Here is a 13,816-nt window from a genome sequence, read left to right as displayed (position 1 = left end):
GGAGCATCCGGCGTCGAGTCCTGCGTGGGCTGTGGCACAGGCGTGTCGTCCTCGTAGATGTCGAGCGGGTCGCGGGGCCCAGGCCTGCCGTCTGTTGGGGCTGGATATCAGATCGTGGGGGGGGGGGGGGGGTGGTAGTGAGTAGTGGGTTACTGCGGCCCCCGAGGGTGCAACGTCTCTTATGGAGACTGTGTCCTCCCGCCCATCCGGGTATGCAATGCAAGCATACTGGGGGTTGGCGTGGAGGAGGTCGACCCTCTCGACCAGGGGGTCCGTTTTATGGGTCCTCACGTGCCTTCTCAGTAGGACCGGCCCTGGGGACGTCAGCCATGGCGGTAGCGATGTCCCCGATGTGGACTTCCTTGGGAAGACAAACATTTTCTCGTGAGGGGTGGCGTTAGTGGCAGTGCAGAGCAGTGACCGAATAGAGTGGAGCGCATCGGGGAGCACATCCTGCCAGCGGGAGGTTGGAAGGCCCCTAGACTTTAAGGCTAGCAGGGCGGCCTTCCAAACAGTCGCATTTTCTCTTTCCACCTGTCCGTTCCCCCGGGGGTTGTAACTGGTGGTCCTGCTTGTGGCAATACCCCTAGTTAGCAGGTACTGACGGAGTTCGTCGCTCATAAACGATGAGCCCCGGTCGCTATGGATATAGCTGGGGAAACTGAACAGGGTGAAGAGGTCGTTCAGACATTTAATGACCGTGGCACTGGTCATGTCCGGGCAGGGGATGGCGAACGGGAAACGGGAGTACTCATCAATAATATTGAGGAAGTACACATTGCGGTCGGAGGAGGGGAGAGGCCCTTTAAAATCAACGCTCAGGCGCTCGAAGGGGAGAGTGGCTTTTATCAGGTGGGCCCTGTCTGGTCTATAAAAGTGCGGTTTGCACTCAGCGCAGACTTGGCAGTTCCTGGTCATGGTCCTGACCTCCTCAATAGAGTAAGGCAGGTTGCGGGCCTTGATGAAGTGGAAGAACCTGGTGACCCCCGGGTGGCAGAGGTCATTGTGGAGGGCCCGCAGTCTATCGATCTGCGTGCTGGCGCAGGTGCCACGCGATAGCGCATCCGGGGGTTCATTGAGCTTCCCGGGCCGGTACAAGATCTCGTAATTGTAGGTGGAAAGTTCGATTCTCCACCTCAAGATCTTGTCATTTTTGATTTTGCCCCTCTGCTTGTTGTTAAACATGAAAGCAACTGAACGTTGGTCAGTGAGCAGGGTAAATCGTTTTCCAGCCAGGTAGTGCCTCCAATGACGCACAGCCTCCACAATCGCCTGGGCCTCCTTCTCAACAGCGGAGTGTCTGGTCTCCGGGCCCTGGAGGGTTCGTGAAAAGAAGGCCACGGGTCTCCCCGCCTGATTGAGGGTAGCGGCCAGGGCAAAGTCGGACGCGTCGCTTTCCACCTGTAAGGGGATGGATTCGTCCACTGCATGCATGGTGGCTTTGGCAATGTCTTCCTTGATACAGTGGAAGGCTAAGCGGGCCTCTGCCGTCAAGGGAAAAGAGGTGGACTTGATCAGCGGATGGGCCTTGTCCGCATAGTAGGGGACCCACTGGGCATAATAGGAGAAAAACCCTAGGCACCTCTTCAGGGCCTTGAGGCAGTGGGAGTTCCATAAGGGGACGCATCCGGTCGGGGTCGGGGCCGATGACTCCGTGTTCCACAACACAGCCAAGGATGGCGAGGCGGTTTGTGCGGAATATGCATTTCTCCTTGTTCTATGTCAGGTTCAGGAGTTGGGCGGTGCGGAGGAATTTTTCGAGGTTTGCGTCATGGTCCTGCAAGTCACGGCCGCAGATGGTCACATTGTCCAGATATGGGAAAGTGGCCTGCAACGCATTTTGATCTACCATCCGGTCCATCTCCCTTTGGAAGACGGAGACCCCGTTGGTGACGCCAAAGGGAACCCTAAGGAAGTGGTAGAGGCGGCCGTTTGCCTCAAAGGCAGTATACTGGCGGTCCTCAGGGCGGATAGGGAGCTGGTGGTACGCTGATTTCAGATCAATGGTCGAGAAGACGCGGTACTGCGCGATCTGGTTGACCATATCAGCTATGCGGGGGAGTGGGTAGGCGTCCAGCAGGGTGTAGCGATTTATTGTCTGGCTGTAGTCGATGACCAGGCGCTGCTTCTCGCCGGTCTTAACGACCACAACCTGGGCTCGCCAGGGGCTGGTGCTGCCCTCAATAATCCCTTCCTTCAGGAGCCGCTCCACTTCGGTTTTAATGAAAACCCTGTCCCCGGCACTGTATCGCCTGCTCTTTGTGGCGATGGGCTTACAGTCGGGGGTGAGGTTAGCAAACAGTGGGGGGGGGGGGGGGGGTGTGACTCTGAGTGTGGAGAGGTTGCACCTGGTGCGCGGCGGGCAATTTGGGAGCTGCTGGCTGCGGACTGTGAGTGGGGGTAGGGGTCCACCGTACGCCATCGTAACACTTTTAAGGTGGCACTGAAAATCTAACCCCAGCAGGACGGCAGCGCAGAGGTCGGGCAGGACCAGAAGTTTAAAATGATCGTACACGGTCCCGTCTACTACGAGTGTCACTACGCAGTAGCCGCCGATGTCCGCCGACTGGGACTCGGAGGCCATAGAAATCCGCTGGTGCGCAGGCAGGACTGGGAGAGAGCAACGCCGCACCGTGTCGGGGTGGATGCAGCTCTCCGTGCTCCCAGAGTCAAAAAGGCAGATTGTATCATGGCCATTTACCTTAATGTCCATTGTGGAACTGGCCAGCTGGTGCGGTCTCGCTTGGTCCAGTGTAACGGATGCCAGCGTAGGGGTCGGTGTGTCGCTGCGGGTATCAGATGAGGCGGTGTTGGGGGCCTGCTGCGTTCCGGCTGTCGTCCAAGATGGCGGCGTCCATGATCCCCATGTGGCTGGAGGCGTCCAAAATGGCTGCTGTACCGGTGGTTCGCACATGGCCGGGGAGGCCCAAGATGGCGGCCTGCATGGCCCACACGCGGCGCTGCTGGGGTTCGGGGTGGCTTTGGCCCTGCAGACGTTAGCGTAGTGTCCCTTCTTCCCGCAGCCCGAGCAGATCGTGTTTTTCGCCGGGCAGCGCGCTCTGGGGTGTTTTGCCTGGCCACAGAAGTAGCATTTCTGGCCTTGGGGCACTGCTGTCTGGCCTTGGGACACTGCCGCGGTAGTTGGGCCGTTGCTGGGGTGGCACGGCGCTATGAGGCGGTCCTACCGTGTCCCAGGCTGTCATTCCCCGCGGCGTCCACGGTGCAGAGGAGTAGGCATCCATGCCCCGGTAGGCTGCATCCAATGATAGTGCGAGTTCAGAGGCCTTGTTGAGGTCGAGGTCACTCTGCTCCAACAGTCGCTGTCGGGTGTAATTGGATCTGTGGCCCGCTACAAAAGCGTCCCGGATAAGTTCCTCTGTGTACACGGCGGCCTTTACATCCTTACAACCACAGGCCCGGCCAAGCACAGACAGTGCCTGAAGGTATTCCACGGTCGATTCCCCAGGTTGTTGTTTACGACTCCCCAGAAGGTGCCTGGCGTACACTTCGTTCACTGGGCGTGTGTACTGGTCCTTGAGGAGCTTGATAGCGTCCGTGTACGAGGTCGCGTCTTGGATGACCGAGTACACTCGGTGGTTCACTTTGGAGGTCAGGACATCCAGTTTGTCCTCGTCCGATTTGATTGCTGCGGAGGCGGTCAGGAATTTTTCGAAACACTTAAGCCAGTGAGTAAACTTGGTGGATGAGTCCGCCTCCCGATGATCTAAGTCCAGGCATGCTGGTGTGAGGATCTTCTCCATTATAAAAATTTTGTTAATAAAATTGATGCGCTATCAATTACTCATAAAAGACAGAGTTAAGAGAGTAACTAAAGGCTTTTATTAACAAAAGAATGAAGGTCTGCCTCGAGTGGTCGACCGGTCCAGAAATACAAAGGGCTGGGGAGCAGTCACCTTTATACTAGGACTTGTGGGAGGAGTCAGCCGAGGCATGTCCAGGCATGTACACAGTGGAATACAAACAGTGGTTTACCACACTTGGTTAGGCCCGAGTTAAAATACTGTGTTCAGTTTGGTTCCCTAACATGGTGGGGGACATTGAGGCTTTGGAAAAGGTGCAGAGAAGGTCCACAAAGCTTGCTGCAGGAGAGGACCACTGTAGCAAAGATTTGGATGAGCAAGCTAGCAGTTGGGAGGCCGACCAGGAGTGCGTTGGAATAGTCGAGTCTGGAGGTAACAAAGGCATGGATGAGGGCTTCAGCAGCAGATGGGCTGAGGCAAGGGCAGAGACGGGCAATGTTACAGAGGTGGAAGTAGATCGTCTTTGTGATGAGGTCGAAAGCTCAGCTCAGAGTCACATAAGATGCTATGGTTGCAAACACTGATAGAGGGAGATGGAATTGCTAGTGGGGGGGGGGGGAAAGAGTGTTTCTGGCAGGAGCCGAACACAATGGCTTCAGTCTTCCCAATGTTTAACTGAAGGAAACTGCGATTCATCCAGGACTGGATGTTGGACAAGCAGCTGACAACACAGAGGTAGTGGATGGGTCGGGAGAGGTGGTGCAGAGGTAGAGCTGGATGTCATCAACGTAACATACCCCATGTCTGCAGATGATGTCACCAAGGGGAACAGGTAGATGAAGAGGGGGAAGATTAAGGACAGATAATTGGAGGATTCAGGAGTGAAGGTACAGGAATAGGAAGGGAAGCCATTGCAGGAGACGCACTGCCAAGATTGGATAGGTAAGAGTAGAGCCGAGCGAGGGCTATTCCACTGAGCCGAACAACGAAGGAGAGGCATTGGAGGAGGTTGGGGTCAGACAGAATGGGGGGGGGGGGGGGGGGGCGTAAGAAGGGAAGTTGGGTGGTTAGCAGTTCAGTGGAAATGAGTCTCATTGATGAGATGAGCTTGAGGTCATGAGGGAGATAAACTAGAGTGAGACATAAATTCAGGGTTAGAGTGGGCGTAGCAACTGAATGGATCAATCAATCTTAGTGACAAAGGAGGTCATGAGCCCCTCGCATTTGTTGGAGGTGAAGGTGGAGGGGAGAGGGTTTAGCTCAAACTCAAGAGCACATGGAATTGGAGGCAACCGATTGGCTTGGATAAGGAATTGGTTAGGAGGTAGGAGGCAGAGAGTAGGGATAATGTACTCCAATTGGCAGAATGTGACTAGTGATGTCCTCCACTGGGGCCCCAGCTTTTCACTATATTAATCAATGACTTAGATGAAGGAATAGAGAGCCATTATAACCAAGTTTGGTGACGACACTAAGTTCGGTGACACAGTAAATAGTGTCGATGGGAGCAAAAATTGCAACGGGGCATTGACAGATTCGGTGAGTGGGCAAACTGTGACAGATGGAGTTCAGTGTGGAAAAGTGTGAGGTCACCAACTTTGGACCCAAGAAAGACAAATCAGAGTATTTTCTAAATGGTGTGAAGCTAGGAACTGTGGAAAACTCTCCCCAAAAAGCTGTGTTTTTTTTAGCAAGGCCCTCATTTATTGGCCATCCCTAATTGCCCGCGAGAAGGTGGTGGTGAGCTACCTTGAATAAGTGGCTTGCTCGGCCATTTCAGGGGGCAGCGAAGAGTCGACCACATTGCGGTGGGTCTGGAGTCACATATCGGCCAGACCGGGTAAGGACGGCAGATTTCCTTCCCTAAAAGGACATGAGTGAACAGATGGGTTTTTACGGCAATCCGTATCCGGGAACTGGGGATCAATTGAAAATTTAAAAACCAAGAAAGAGATGTTAGACAAAGGTATTTAGGGATAGGGAACCAAGGCAGGTAAATGGAATGAGATACAGATCAGCCATGGTCTAATTAAATGGCAGAATAGGCTTGAGGGGCTGAATAGCCTCCTCCTGTTCCCATGCTCCTAGAAGGATGCGGATTCAAATCCACTACCGAGACTGGAGCACAAAATTTAGGCTGACACGATCTGATGAGGAAAGCTTACAGCAGTACTGGGTGTAACAGTAACACGAACCACTAGAGGGTGTAACTGTGCTAAAGCTGGGGCAGGAAGGCCGAGAAACCTTGTCACTGACTGTGGCTCGGTGACGGAGTCACCAGTACATCCTCCGACATACACCACAGGCAGCACATCACGCCATACCACAGAACACTTCCTCTCTGCATTCATTTTATTACGCATTAGGTATGGCAATCATTTTTCTTATACAATTGCATTATGCTTTGAACATATAACAACTTATATTTATATAGACCGTTTAACCTGAAATAGTCTCAATTAATGTTCCTGTTAAGCTGTGGGGCCGCATGGATATCTGGAGGTCCCATGCAGGCCGTTCCAACAGCTTTACAATTGAAATAACTGCGCATGCGCATGAGAAATTGAATGGGAAGCGCAGCCAGTTAAAGGGCTCGCGCACCAAAAAAAAATTACAGGGAACATTGGTCCCAAGGTACTTCACAAAGGCATAAGGAGAGCAGAGGCTGGGAGGGGTGACTAAAAGCTTGGTTGAAGAGATGGATTTTAAGGAGGTTTTAGAGCAGGAGAGAGGAGGTGATTTAGGGAGTGAATTCTGGACAATAGGACCCAGCCCGGGGGGGCGGGATGGAGTGTCCGGGTGTTTTGGGGGGAGTGGCCGGGTGTGGGGGGGGGGGGGCACAAGGAGGAGTTGGGACGGTAGTGGGCGAGGATGGAAAGGCCGAGGGTGCCTTTATTTTCAAGGTGTTTTGAAAGGGAGACCGAGGAGAGGAACCACTGACAGTTCAGCATGCATGGGGACCAGCAAGTAGAATCCCAGAGCCTGGTAATCTATGGTCAATCTCAGATAAATGTGCTAAATGAAGAAAGTTTCTTAAACTGATACTAAACCGTCGCTCAAAGGAAAGGAGAATTCCACAATTAGCCCAGACACCATCCAACTAGAGTTTGGATTTATGTGCTGGAATTCTACTGTCTTCACAGGGTTAAGAAGCTCATTACTGCACACGAAATATTAGCATCAGGAAGGATTTATTGCTATATATCTAAAAAATATCCATTTTTAAATACCTATATAGTAAGGGTCACTGCAGGGTCGAACATCAAAATAAAGCAGGTTATTTCTTCCTGCTTTATTCCTGGACTAAGTGTCATGGGGACAAACCTGCTTCAGGGTCTTCGAGAGCTGCTCGCCTTCGGCACACACAGAGCAGCTTGAAATCACATCCACAATGCCATTTAAGCAAAGCCTCTGCTGAATACTGATAGCTCACGGCAATTGGGCCGGAGGTCAGAATGCACCCACGGAAGCAGCACAGTCCACACCAGCACGCTATCCCTTGTGCCAAATTACAATACAGAACACACCCAAAGCTTCAGCACTGCCACTGAAAGATGTTGCAATCACCATACAGAACACGTACCCAACGTCACCTCCTTAATCAGCTCCGAAGCACCATGGCAGCCTTGGACCAGCATCCGCGTCCATGCCGACAGGTCCCGGTGAGTCTCCACGCGGAAAACATGCATCTCGATGCCTTGTCGTGATCCTGTCCTCGTGGCAAACATCAGCTCTGAACTAATGGTTGGAGACCCGCGGGCTGACCCTGGGTGAACTAACCTGAATAGCAGGGTAGAAGGAAAAGGGACATATCAGGAAGGCAGAAAAGTAGGTCCTGAAAACTGCACCAGATTCTCAGGAATAATGGCTCCCCCAGCAGTCCTGCATTAATAAAGGCACATTGCTTGCACTCCTAACTCATCCCAACACTCAGTCTCCGGTCAGAGTTTGAACATAAACAGTCAGCATTATTGGGAGAATTAGGAAGCAGCTGCTTAAGTCACTCCCAGTCTCTCACCCCAAAGAGACTGATTCCCGCATCTTTACCCGAGCCCTGATTCACTCCGCTTCCCCCCTGCGATACCCCTCACCGTCCCTGCACTTGCAATGCTCATATGGGGTTTTACTAGGACACCGCATGAGAACAGCTCTGACGGCAATTCTGGAATCGAGTATTGCATGGACTACTCAGCAACAGCCTAGAATTGCAGCTGTTCACACATGCGATCGGTAGCTGCATAAGATTTATTCAAGCTTTGACTTCCCCCCAAAAATTTACACTAATTGACTCAGCATTTAATTTGCAAAATGGCAAACCCCCAGCGACGGGCAGGGTCCCCCAGCGACTGGCAGGGACCCCCAGCGACTGGCAGGGACCCCCTGGGCGGTGAACCCCAAACGATGGGCGGAGGCTCTGATGGCAGAATTTATTTCTGCTTTATTTCCAGTTAAAGTCACTGCTCTTTCAATGGTAAATGCTGGAAGGAAGTACTTCACCGCTGTCCCCCAGGAGCTTGGGGGTGCCGAATCCCTTCACCCAGTGTCGCTGTGTTCGTACCTGGTTGCCAGCAGTGGGTGGCTTTGGGAGGGCGATGCCCACAGGTCTCGGTTCCATGGCACGCTGTCGTAAAGCAGCATGTCTTTATCAGTGAGGACCACCACCACTGGCTTCCAGTGCTGCTTCCCGCCTTCCACTTTCAGCTACAGCCCAAACAGAAAAGAAATTCCATTACTGCACAAGCCAGAGCACCCCGAACACCACGACCCCCGGGGCACCACACCCCGAGTCACACCGACCACCACCCCCACCCCAGGTCACCGCACCCCAATCCCCGGGGCTCTTCACTGAACCCTCAGACACAATCAGTCCTAAAACCCAGAGCCAATCAGAGCAGTAATAAACACATATCACACAGACGGCTGCAGTGGGGCTAGTGTCTGGGGGTTGTGGAAGGGGGAGGGAAGAAAGAGTGCGGTCGACGGCGGGGGGGGGGGGGGGGGGGGCGCAAATAGTCTCCCGTGTCACCAAAATCGTGCATTTACCGGTGTAACTTTGAACTGGAACACGAGGTATTCCCGAATCAGATTATAACCTAACATGAGTTGCCAGGTTACTGGAATAATTATACAGGTTCCCAAACAGAGGCATAAACACTGAGCTACAGTTATAACCAAACACACAGCGTGCCTTCACAGGCCGGTAACCAACGCGATTTGAGTGGGGAGCATTGTCTACCTGCACAGTCAGCCAGCCGAGGTGTTGTATAGCCCTGCCACTGGGGCCGAGCAGCCCATTCAGCTCCAACACAGCCCGAGGGATCAGCGCCGAGATACTCGCATGAATCGCCGTGAACCAGGCATGTGCTGCAACAGCGTCTTTGCTCCGCAGAATGAGTGTATGCCTGCCATCGGGGGAGTGTAGTTCAAACAACCTGTGGGAACACAGAATCAGCACCAGGAGGCAGTGAACAGCCGTTTGTGAACAAAAACTATTTAAGCAATAAATCATCAAGAGAAGGCGGGGCAGCATATTCATCGAGGTGTGTGGGGTATATCAGTGTTAGTGAGGGGTGTGGGGTATATCAGAGTTACAGTGTGGGGTATATCAGCGTGTTACAGTGAGGGGTGCAGGGTATATCAGTGTTACAGTGAGGGGTGTGGGGTACATCCGTGTTAGTGAGGGGTGTGGGGTATATCAGTGTTACAGTGAGGTGTGTGGGGTATATCAGTGTTAGTGAGGGGTGTGGGGTATATCAGAGTTACAGTGTGGGGTATATCAGCGTGTTACAGTGAGGGGTGCAGGGTATATCAGTGTTACAGTGAGGGGTGTGGGGTATATCAGTGTTACAGTGAGGGGTGTGGGGTATATCCGTGTTAGTGAGGGGTGTTGGGGTATATCAGTGTTACAGTGAGGGGTATATCAGTGTTACAGTGAGGGGTATATCAGTGTTACAGTGAGGGGTGTATCAGTGTGTTCTTGTGAGGGGTGTGGGGTACATCAGTGTTACAGTGAGGGGTGTGGGGTATATCGGTGTAAAAGTGAGGGGTGTGGGGTATATCGGTGTTACAGTGAGGGGTGTGGGATGGATCAGTGTTACAGTGAGGGGTGTGGGATGGATCAGTGTTACAGTGAGGGGTGTGGGATGGATCAGTGTTACAGTGAGGGGTGTGGGATGGATCAGTGTTACAGTGAGGGGTGTGGGGTATATCAGTGTTACAGTGAGGGGTGTGGGGTATATCAGTGTTACAGTGAGGGGTGTGGGGTATATCAGTGTTACAGTGAGGGGTGTGGGATGGATCAGTGTTACAGTGAGGGGTGTGGGATGGATCAGTGTTACAGTGAGGGGTGTGGGATGGATCAGTGTTACAGTGAGGGGTGTGGGATGGATCAGTGTTACAGTGAGGGGTGTGGGATGGATCAGTGTTACAGTGAGGGGTGTGGGATGGATCAGTGTTACAGTGAGGGGTATATAATGCAGACAAACAGCAAGGAATCTGGTCTATTCTTTTCACTAGCCCAATCTGAACTGACATTTTTGATGATTTATGGGGAGGAAGCACTCGACCTGCTCTCTGGATCGGGCATGCTCAGATTCCGCGTGATGTAGCACATCTTCAGTGGAAAAATCTTGTAGTCTTTGGCACTGTGATTTGGAGAACTAGAGCCATCACTTCCCAGACGTGGAGACTGAGGCGTCAGACTGTCCCATGGAAGGTCTGCTATCAACGAGGGCTTCTTAAAGTATGGCGTCACTTCCTGGATGTAAGTGACTGGAAGAGAAAGGTCACAGGTCAAGCAGGGCAACGAACAGGTTTCTCAAAGACTCAAACCATTCTTTTCCCAATTCCAGGACTGTACCAGTGGGCATGGGGGACAATCACAAGGAGCAATTATCGTGGAAGTTTACATCACAGTTTTACTGCACACACCCACTTTTCCTCACTCAGATAATCATGTTGCATTAAAAGCAGTCGGCGCACCCTTGATCAGCTGGGACAGGATGTAGGTGGTAGAGAGGAGTCTGCACATGGTGCATTAACAGTGTAGACCACTCAAAACCGAACCAGAATCCTTCCCAGGTCTGAAATATCTCCCCCACCCTCTCCGGCACCTCCCCCAGCACAAGATGAATCTTCATTGTTTATAACTTTATATCTATGTCTGGTTCTGTTCTGCGGATCTCCGGGGTCCTGACTATTTCTGAAGTACAAAAATAATACACCTGCAAGTTTGTGTACCCTCTCCCCCACCAGTCCTCTCCCACACCCCCCGCCGCCCTCCTCTCCCCCACCCCACCCCTTCCACACCCCCCGCCCCTCCTCTCCCACACTGCGCCCCTTCCCTGCCCCTCCTCTCCCCACACCCTGCCCCTTCCACACCCCCCCGCCTCTCCCACACCCCCCGCCCCTCCTCTCCCACACCTCCCGCCCCTCCTCTCCCACACCCCGCCTCTCCCACACCCCCCGCCCCTCCTCTCCCATACCCTGCCCCGTCCACACCCCCCCCCGCACCCCCCTCCTCTCCCGCACCCCCCCTCCTCTCCCGCAGCCCCCCGCCCTGCCTCTCCCGCCCCGCCTCTCCCGCCACCCCCGCCCCTCCTCTCCCGCCACCCCCGCCCCTCCTCTCCCGCCACCCCCGCCCCTCTCCCGCCACCCCCGCCCCTCTCCCGCCACTCCTCTCCCGCCGCCCCTCCTCTCCCGCCGCCCCTCCTCTCCCGCCCCTCCTCTCCCGCCGCCCCCGCCCCTCCTCTCCCGCCGCCCCTCCTCTCCCGCCGCCCCCGCCCCTCCTCTCCCGCCGGCCCCCGCCCCTCCTCTCCCGCCGCCCCCGCCCCTCCTCTCCCGCCGCCCCCGCCCCTCCTCTCCCGCCGCCCCCGCCCCTCCTCTCCCGCCGCCCCCGCCCCTCCTCTCCCGCCGCCCCCGCCCCTCCTCTCCCGCCGCCCCCGCCCCGCCTCTCCCGCCGCCCCCGCCCCGCCTCTCCCGCCGCCCCCGCCCCTCCTCTCCCGCCGCCCCCCGCCCCTCCTCTCCCGCCGCCCCCGCCCCTCCTCTCCCGCCGCCCCCGCCCCTCCTCTCCCGCCGCCCCCGCCCCTCCTCTCCCGCCGCCCCCGCCCCTCCTCTCCCGCCCCCGCCCCTCTTCTCCCGCCGCCCCCGCCCCTCCTCTCCCGCCGCCCCCCGCCCCTCCTCTCCCGCCCCCCGCCTCCCGCCCCCCGCCCCTCCTCTCCCGCCCCCGCCCCTCCTCTCCCGCCACCCCCGCCCCTCCTCTCCCGCCACCCCCGTCCCTCCTCTCCCGCCACCCCCCGCCCCTCCTCCCGCCCCCCCGCCCCTCCTCTCCCGCCCCCCCGCCCCTCCCCTCCCGCCCCTCCTCTCCCGCCCCTCCTCTCCCGCACCCCCCGCCCCCCCCGCCCCTCCTCTCCCGCCCCCCCGCCCCTCCTCTCCCGCCCCCCCCGCCCCTCCTCTCCCGCCCCCCCCGCCCCTCCTCTCCCGCCCCCCCGCCCCTCCTCTCCCGCCACCCCCTCTCCCGCCACCCCCGCCCCTCCTCTCCCGCCACCCCCCGCCCCTCCTCTCCTGCCACCCCAGCCCCTTCCACACCCCCCGCCCCTCCCTGCTGCCTCATTACTCGCTACCCTCTTCCCGACCTCTCCCTCTCTTCGCCCCGCCCTCCCTCTCTTCGTCCCCTCCCCGACCCCTGCATGCCCAGGTTCACTTACACTGTAACTAGGAACCACTGAAGTGGCCTGTACTCAATCACTCACCAACTACCCAGCAGGATTTGGTGCTAATGGCCTTTTAATCTGTGATTACAATGCTCAAAACCAAGGAAAACAACAGCTTGCTGGGTACATGAGGAAACAGAACTGGACAGACTGGGAGATTGATGACCATCAGTCCGAAAGTAACTCAAGGCCCTCTGTCCAGCTTCTCTGACCAGTGACTCCCAGATACAGCAGCTCGAACAGGAGCTATACCCATGACTGAGGGGAAGAGGAGAATAGCCATATTAAACTGGAAAAGCATCTGGCACTTTGAATAGTACCCGAGGGAGGTCAGTGTGGCCACTCACACGGTGTCCTGAGCAGGATTTCCTCCCACAAGATGGAGGGATTCCCTAACAGCACATCAAGGTTGAATGAATGAGAAATTCAAAATAAACATTCTGCACTTCTTAAACAGATGGCACAGTAACCAGATTACCGAAAATTACATTTGCCTCAATTCCAGTGACTTATGCAAATGGAAACAATTACAATGTAAACTTCACAAACACATTATTGATGGACAGGGAGTAGAATGATGGATGCCAGTGAGCAGAATTCAAAACCCCATCCCGCAAGGGGGCGTCTGCTCAATCACATCTCCATTTATCTCACAAAAATGGCCAAAAACACAGCAACTTCAGGCAGGTAGAGTTCAAGTCTGGCCGCAACTCTGAAACTGTAACTCAAACGGCGTTTAAGCTAAACAGAGAGGCTCCTGTCTGTGTTTGGCGTGGGTCACGGTGCCTCGCCCTCACAGGATGTGCTCCATCACATTTTCCACAAAGTAACAGAGCCAGGGACTGTGTGGAGACATCAGAGATCAGAGACTGAGATGCTTCATAACACAACACATCAGACGGGAACCTTTGAAAGCAGCAGCGACCCTGCGAACACTAACAGCAGGGTGCTGAGCAAACTGTCCTGATTAAACACACTGAAGCCAAAGACCACTTTAAAATCTTTGAGCCCATGTGTTTCAGTAAACTGGAGACAATTAGCCCCAACCTTGTGCTGCCTCGTCTACCTCACCAACCAACTGCATCAAATGCTACCATCCTGAACAAAAGGTGCTTTGTGCTTCAGGTGAGGAGCGCTGGTGTCAGATGTGGTACATTCAGGTACAGCATCGAGCAACCCCAGGCCAGATACTGCACGTGTTCCTGCTTACTTTCCCCAACAACATCCATCCCTCCACTAAAAGCAATTCCACAAACCACATCAGCCATCCTTCTGACCCTTCTGCGTTAGCACAAAAATATTGAATCATAGGCCCTTTTGTGTTACTGACCTGAGCACACTAGC

The 13,816-nt window shown here is 55.0% G+C and overlaps 1 protein-coding gene across 2 annotated transcripts in view; it reads right to left on the bottom strand.

Annotated features, from left to right (window-relative positions):
* Window positions 1–13,816, bottom strand: part of sntb2 (syntrophin, beta 2) — a 58,178-nt gene that overhangs the window by 15,832 nt on the left and 28,530 nt on the right. Inside the window, exons 2-6 of one of the 2 annotated variants that reach the window (XM_085991968.1) lie at window positions 10,328–10,532; window positions 8,998–9,193; window positions 8,320–8,462; window positions 7,345–7,541; window positions 5,511–5,624 (exon numbers count right to left, since the gene is read on the bottom strand). In XM_085991968.1, coding sequence (XP_085848094.1) covers window positions 5,511–5,624; window positions 7,345–7,541; window positions 8,320–8,462; window positions 8,998–9,193; window positions 10,328–10,532 — 855 coding nt within the window. The remainder of the gene's footprint in view (window positions 1–5,510; window positions 5,625–7,344; window positions 7,542–8,319; window positions 8,463–8,997; window positions 9,194–10,327; window positions 10,533–13,816) is intronic. The other variant, XM_085991969.1, reaches the window with a different exon arrangement.

The sequence above is a fragment of the Somniosus microcephalus genome, chromosome 6, assembly GCF_052327205.1.
Source record: "Somniosus microcephalus isolate GS21.2 chromosome 6, FLI_Smic_1.0, whole genome shotgun sequence".
In the NCBI taxonomy this organism is placed as follows: domain Eukaryota; kingdom Metazoa; phylum Chordata; class Chondrichthyes; order Squaliformes; family Somniosidae; genus Somniosus; species Somniosus microcephalus.
The sequence above is the reverse complement of the archived record's forward strand: the minus strand, read 5'-3'. Positions and strand labels throughout refer to the sequence as shown.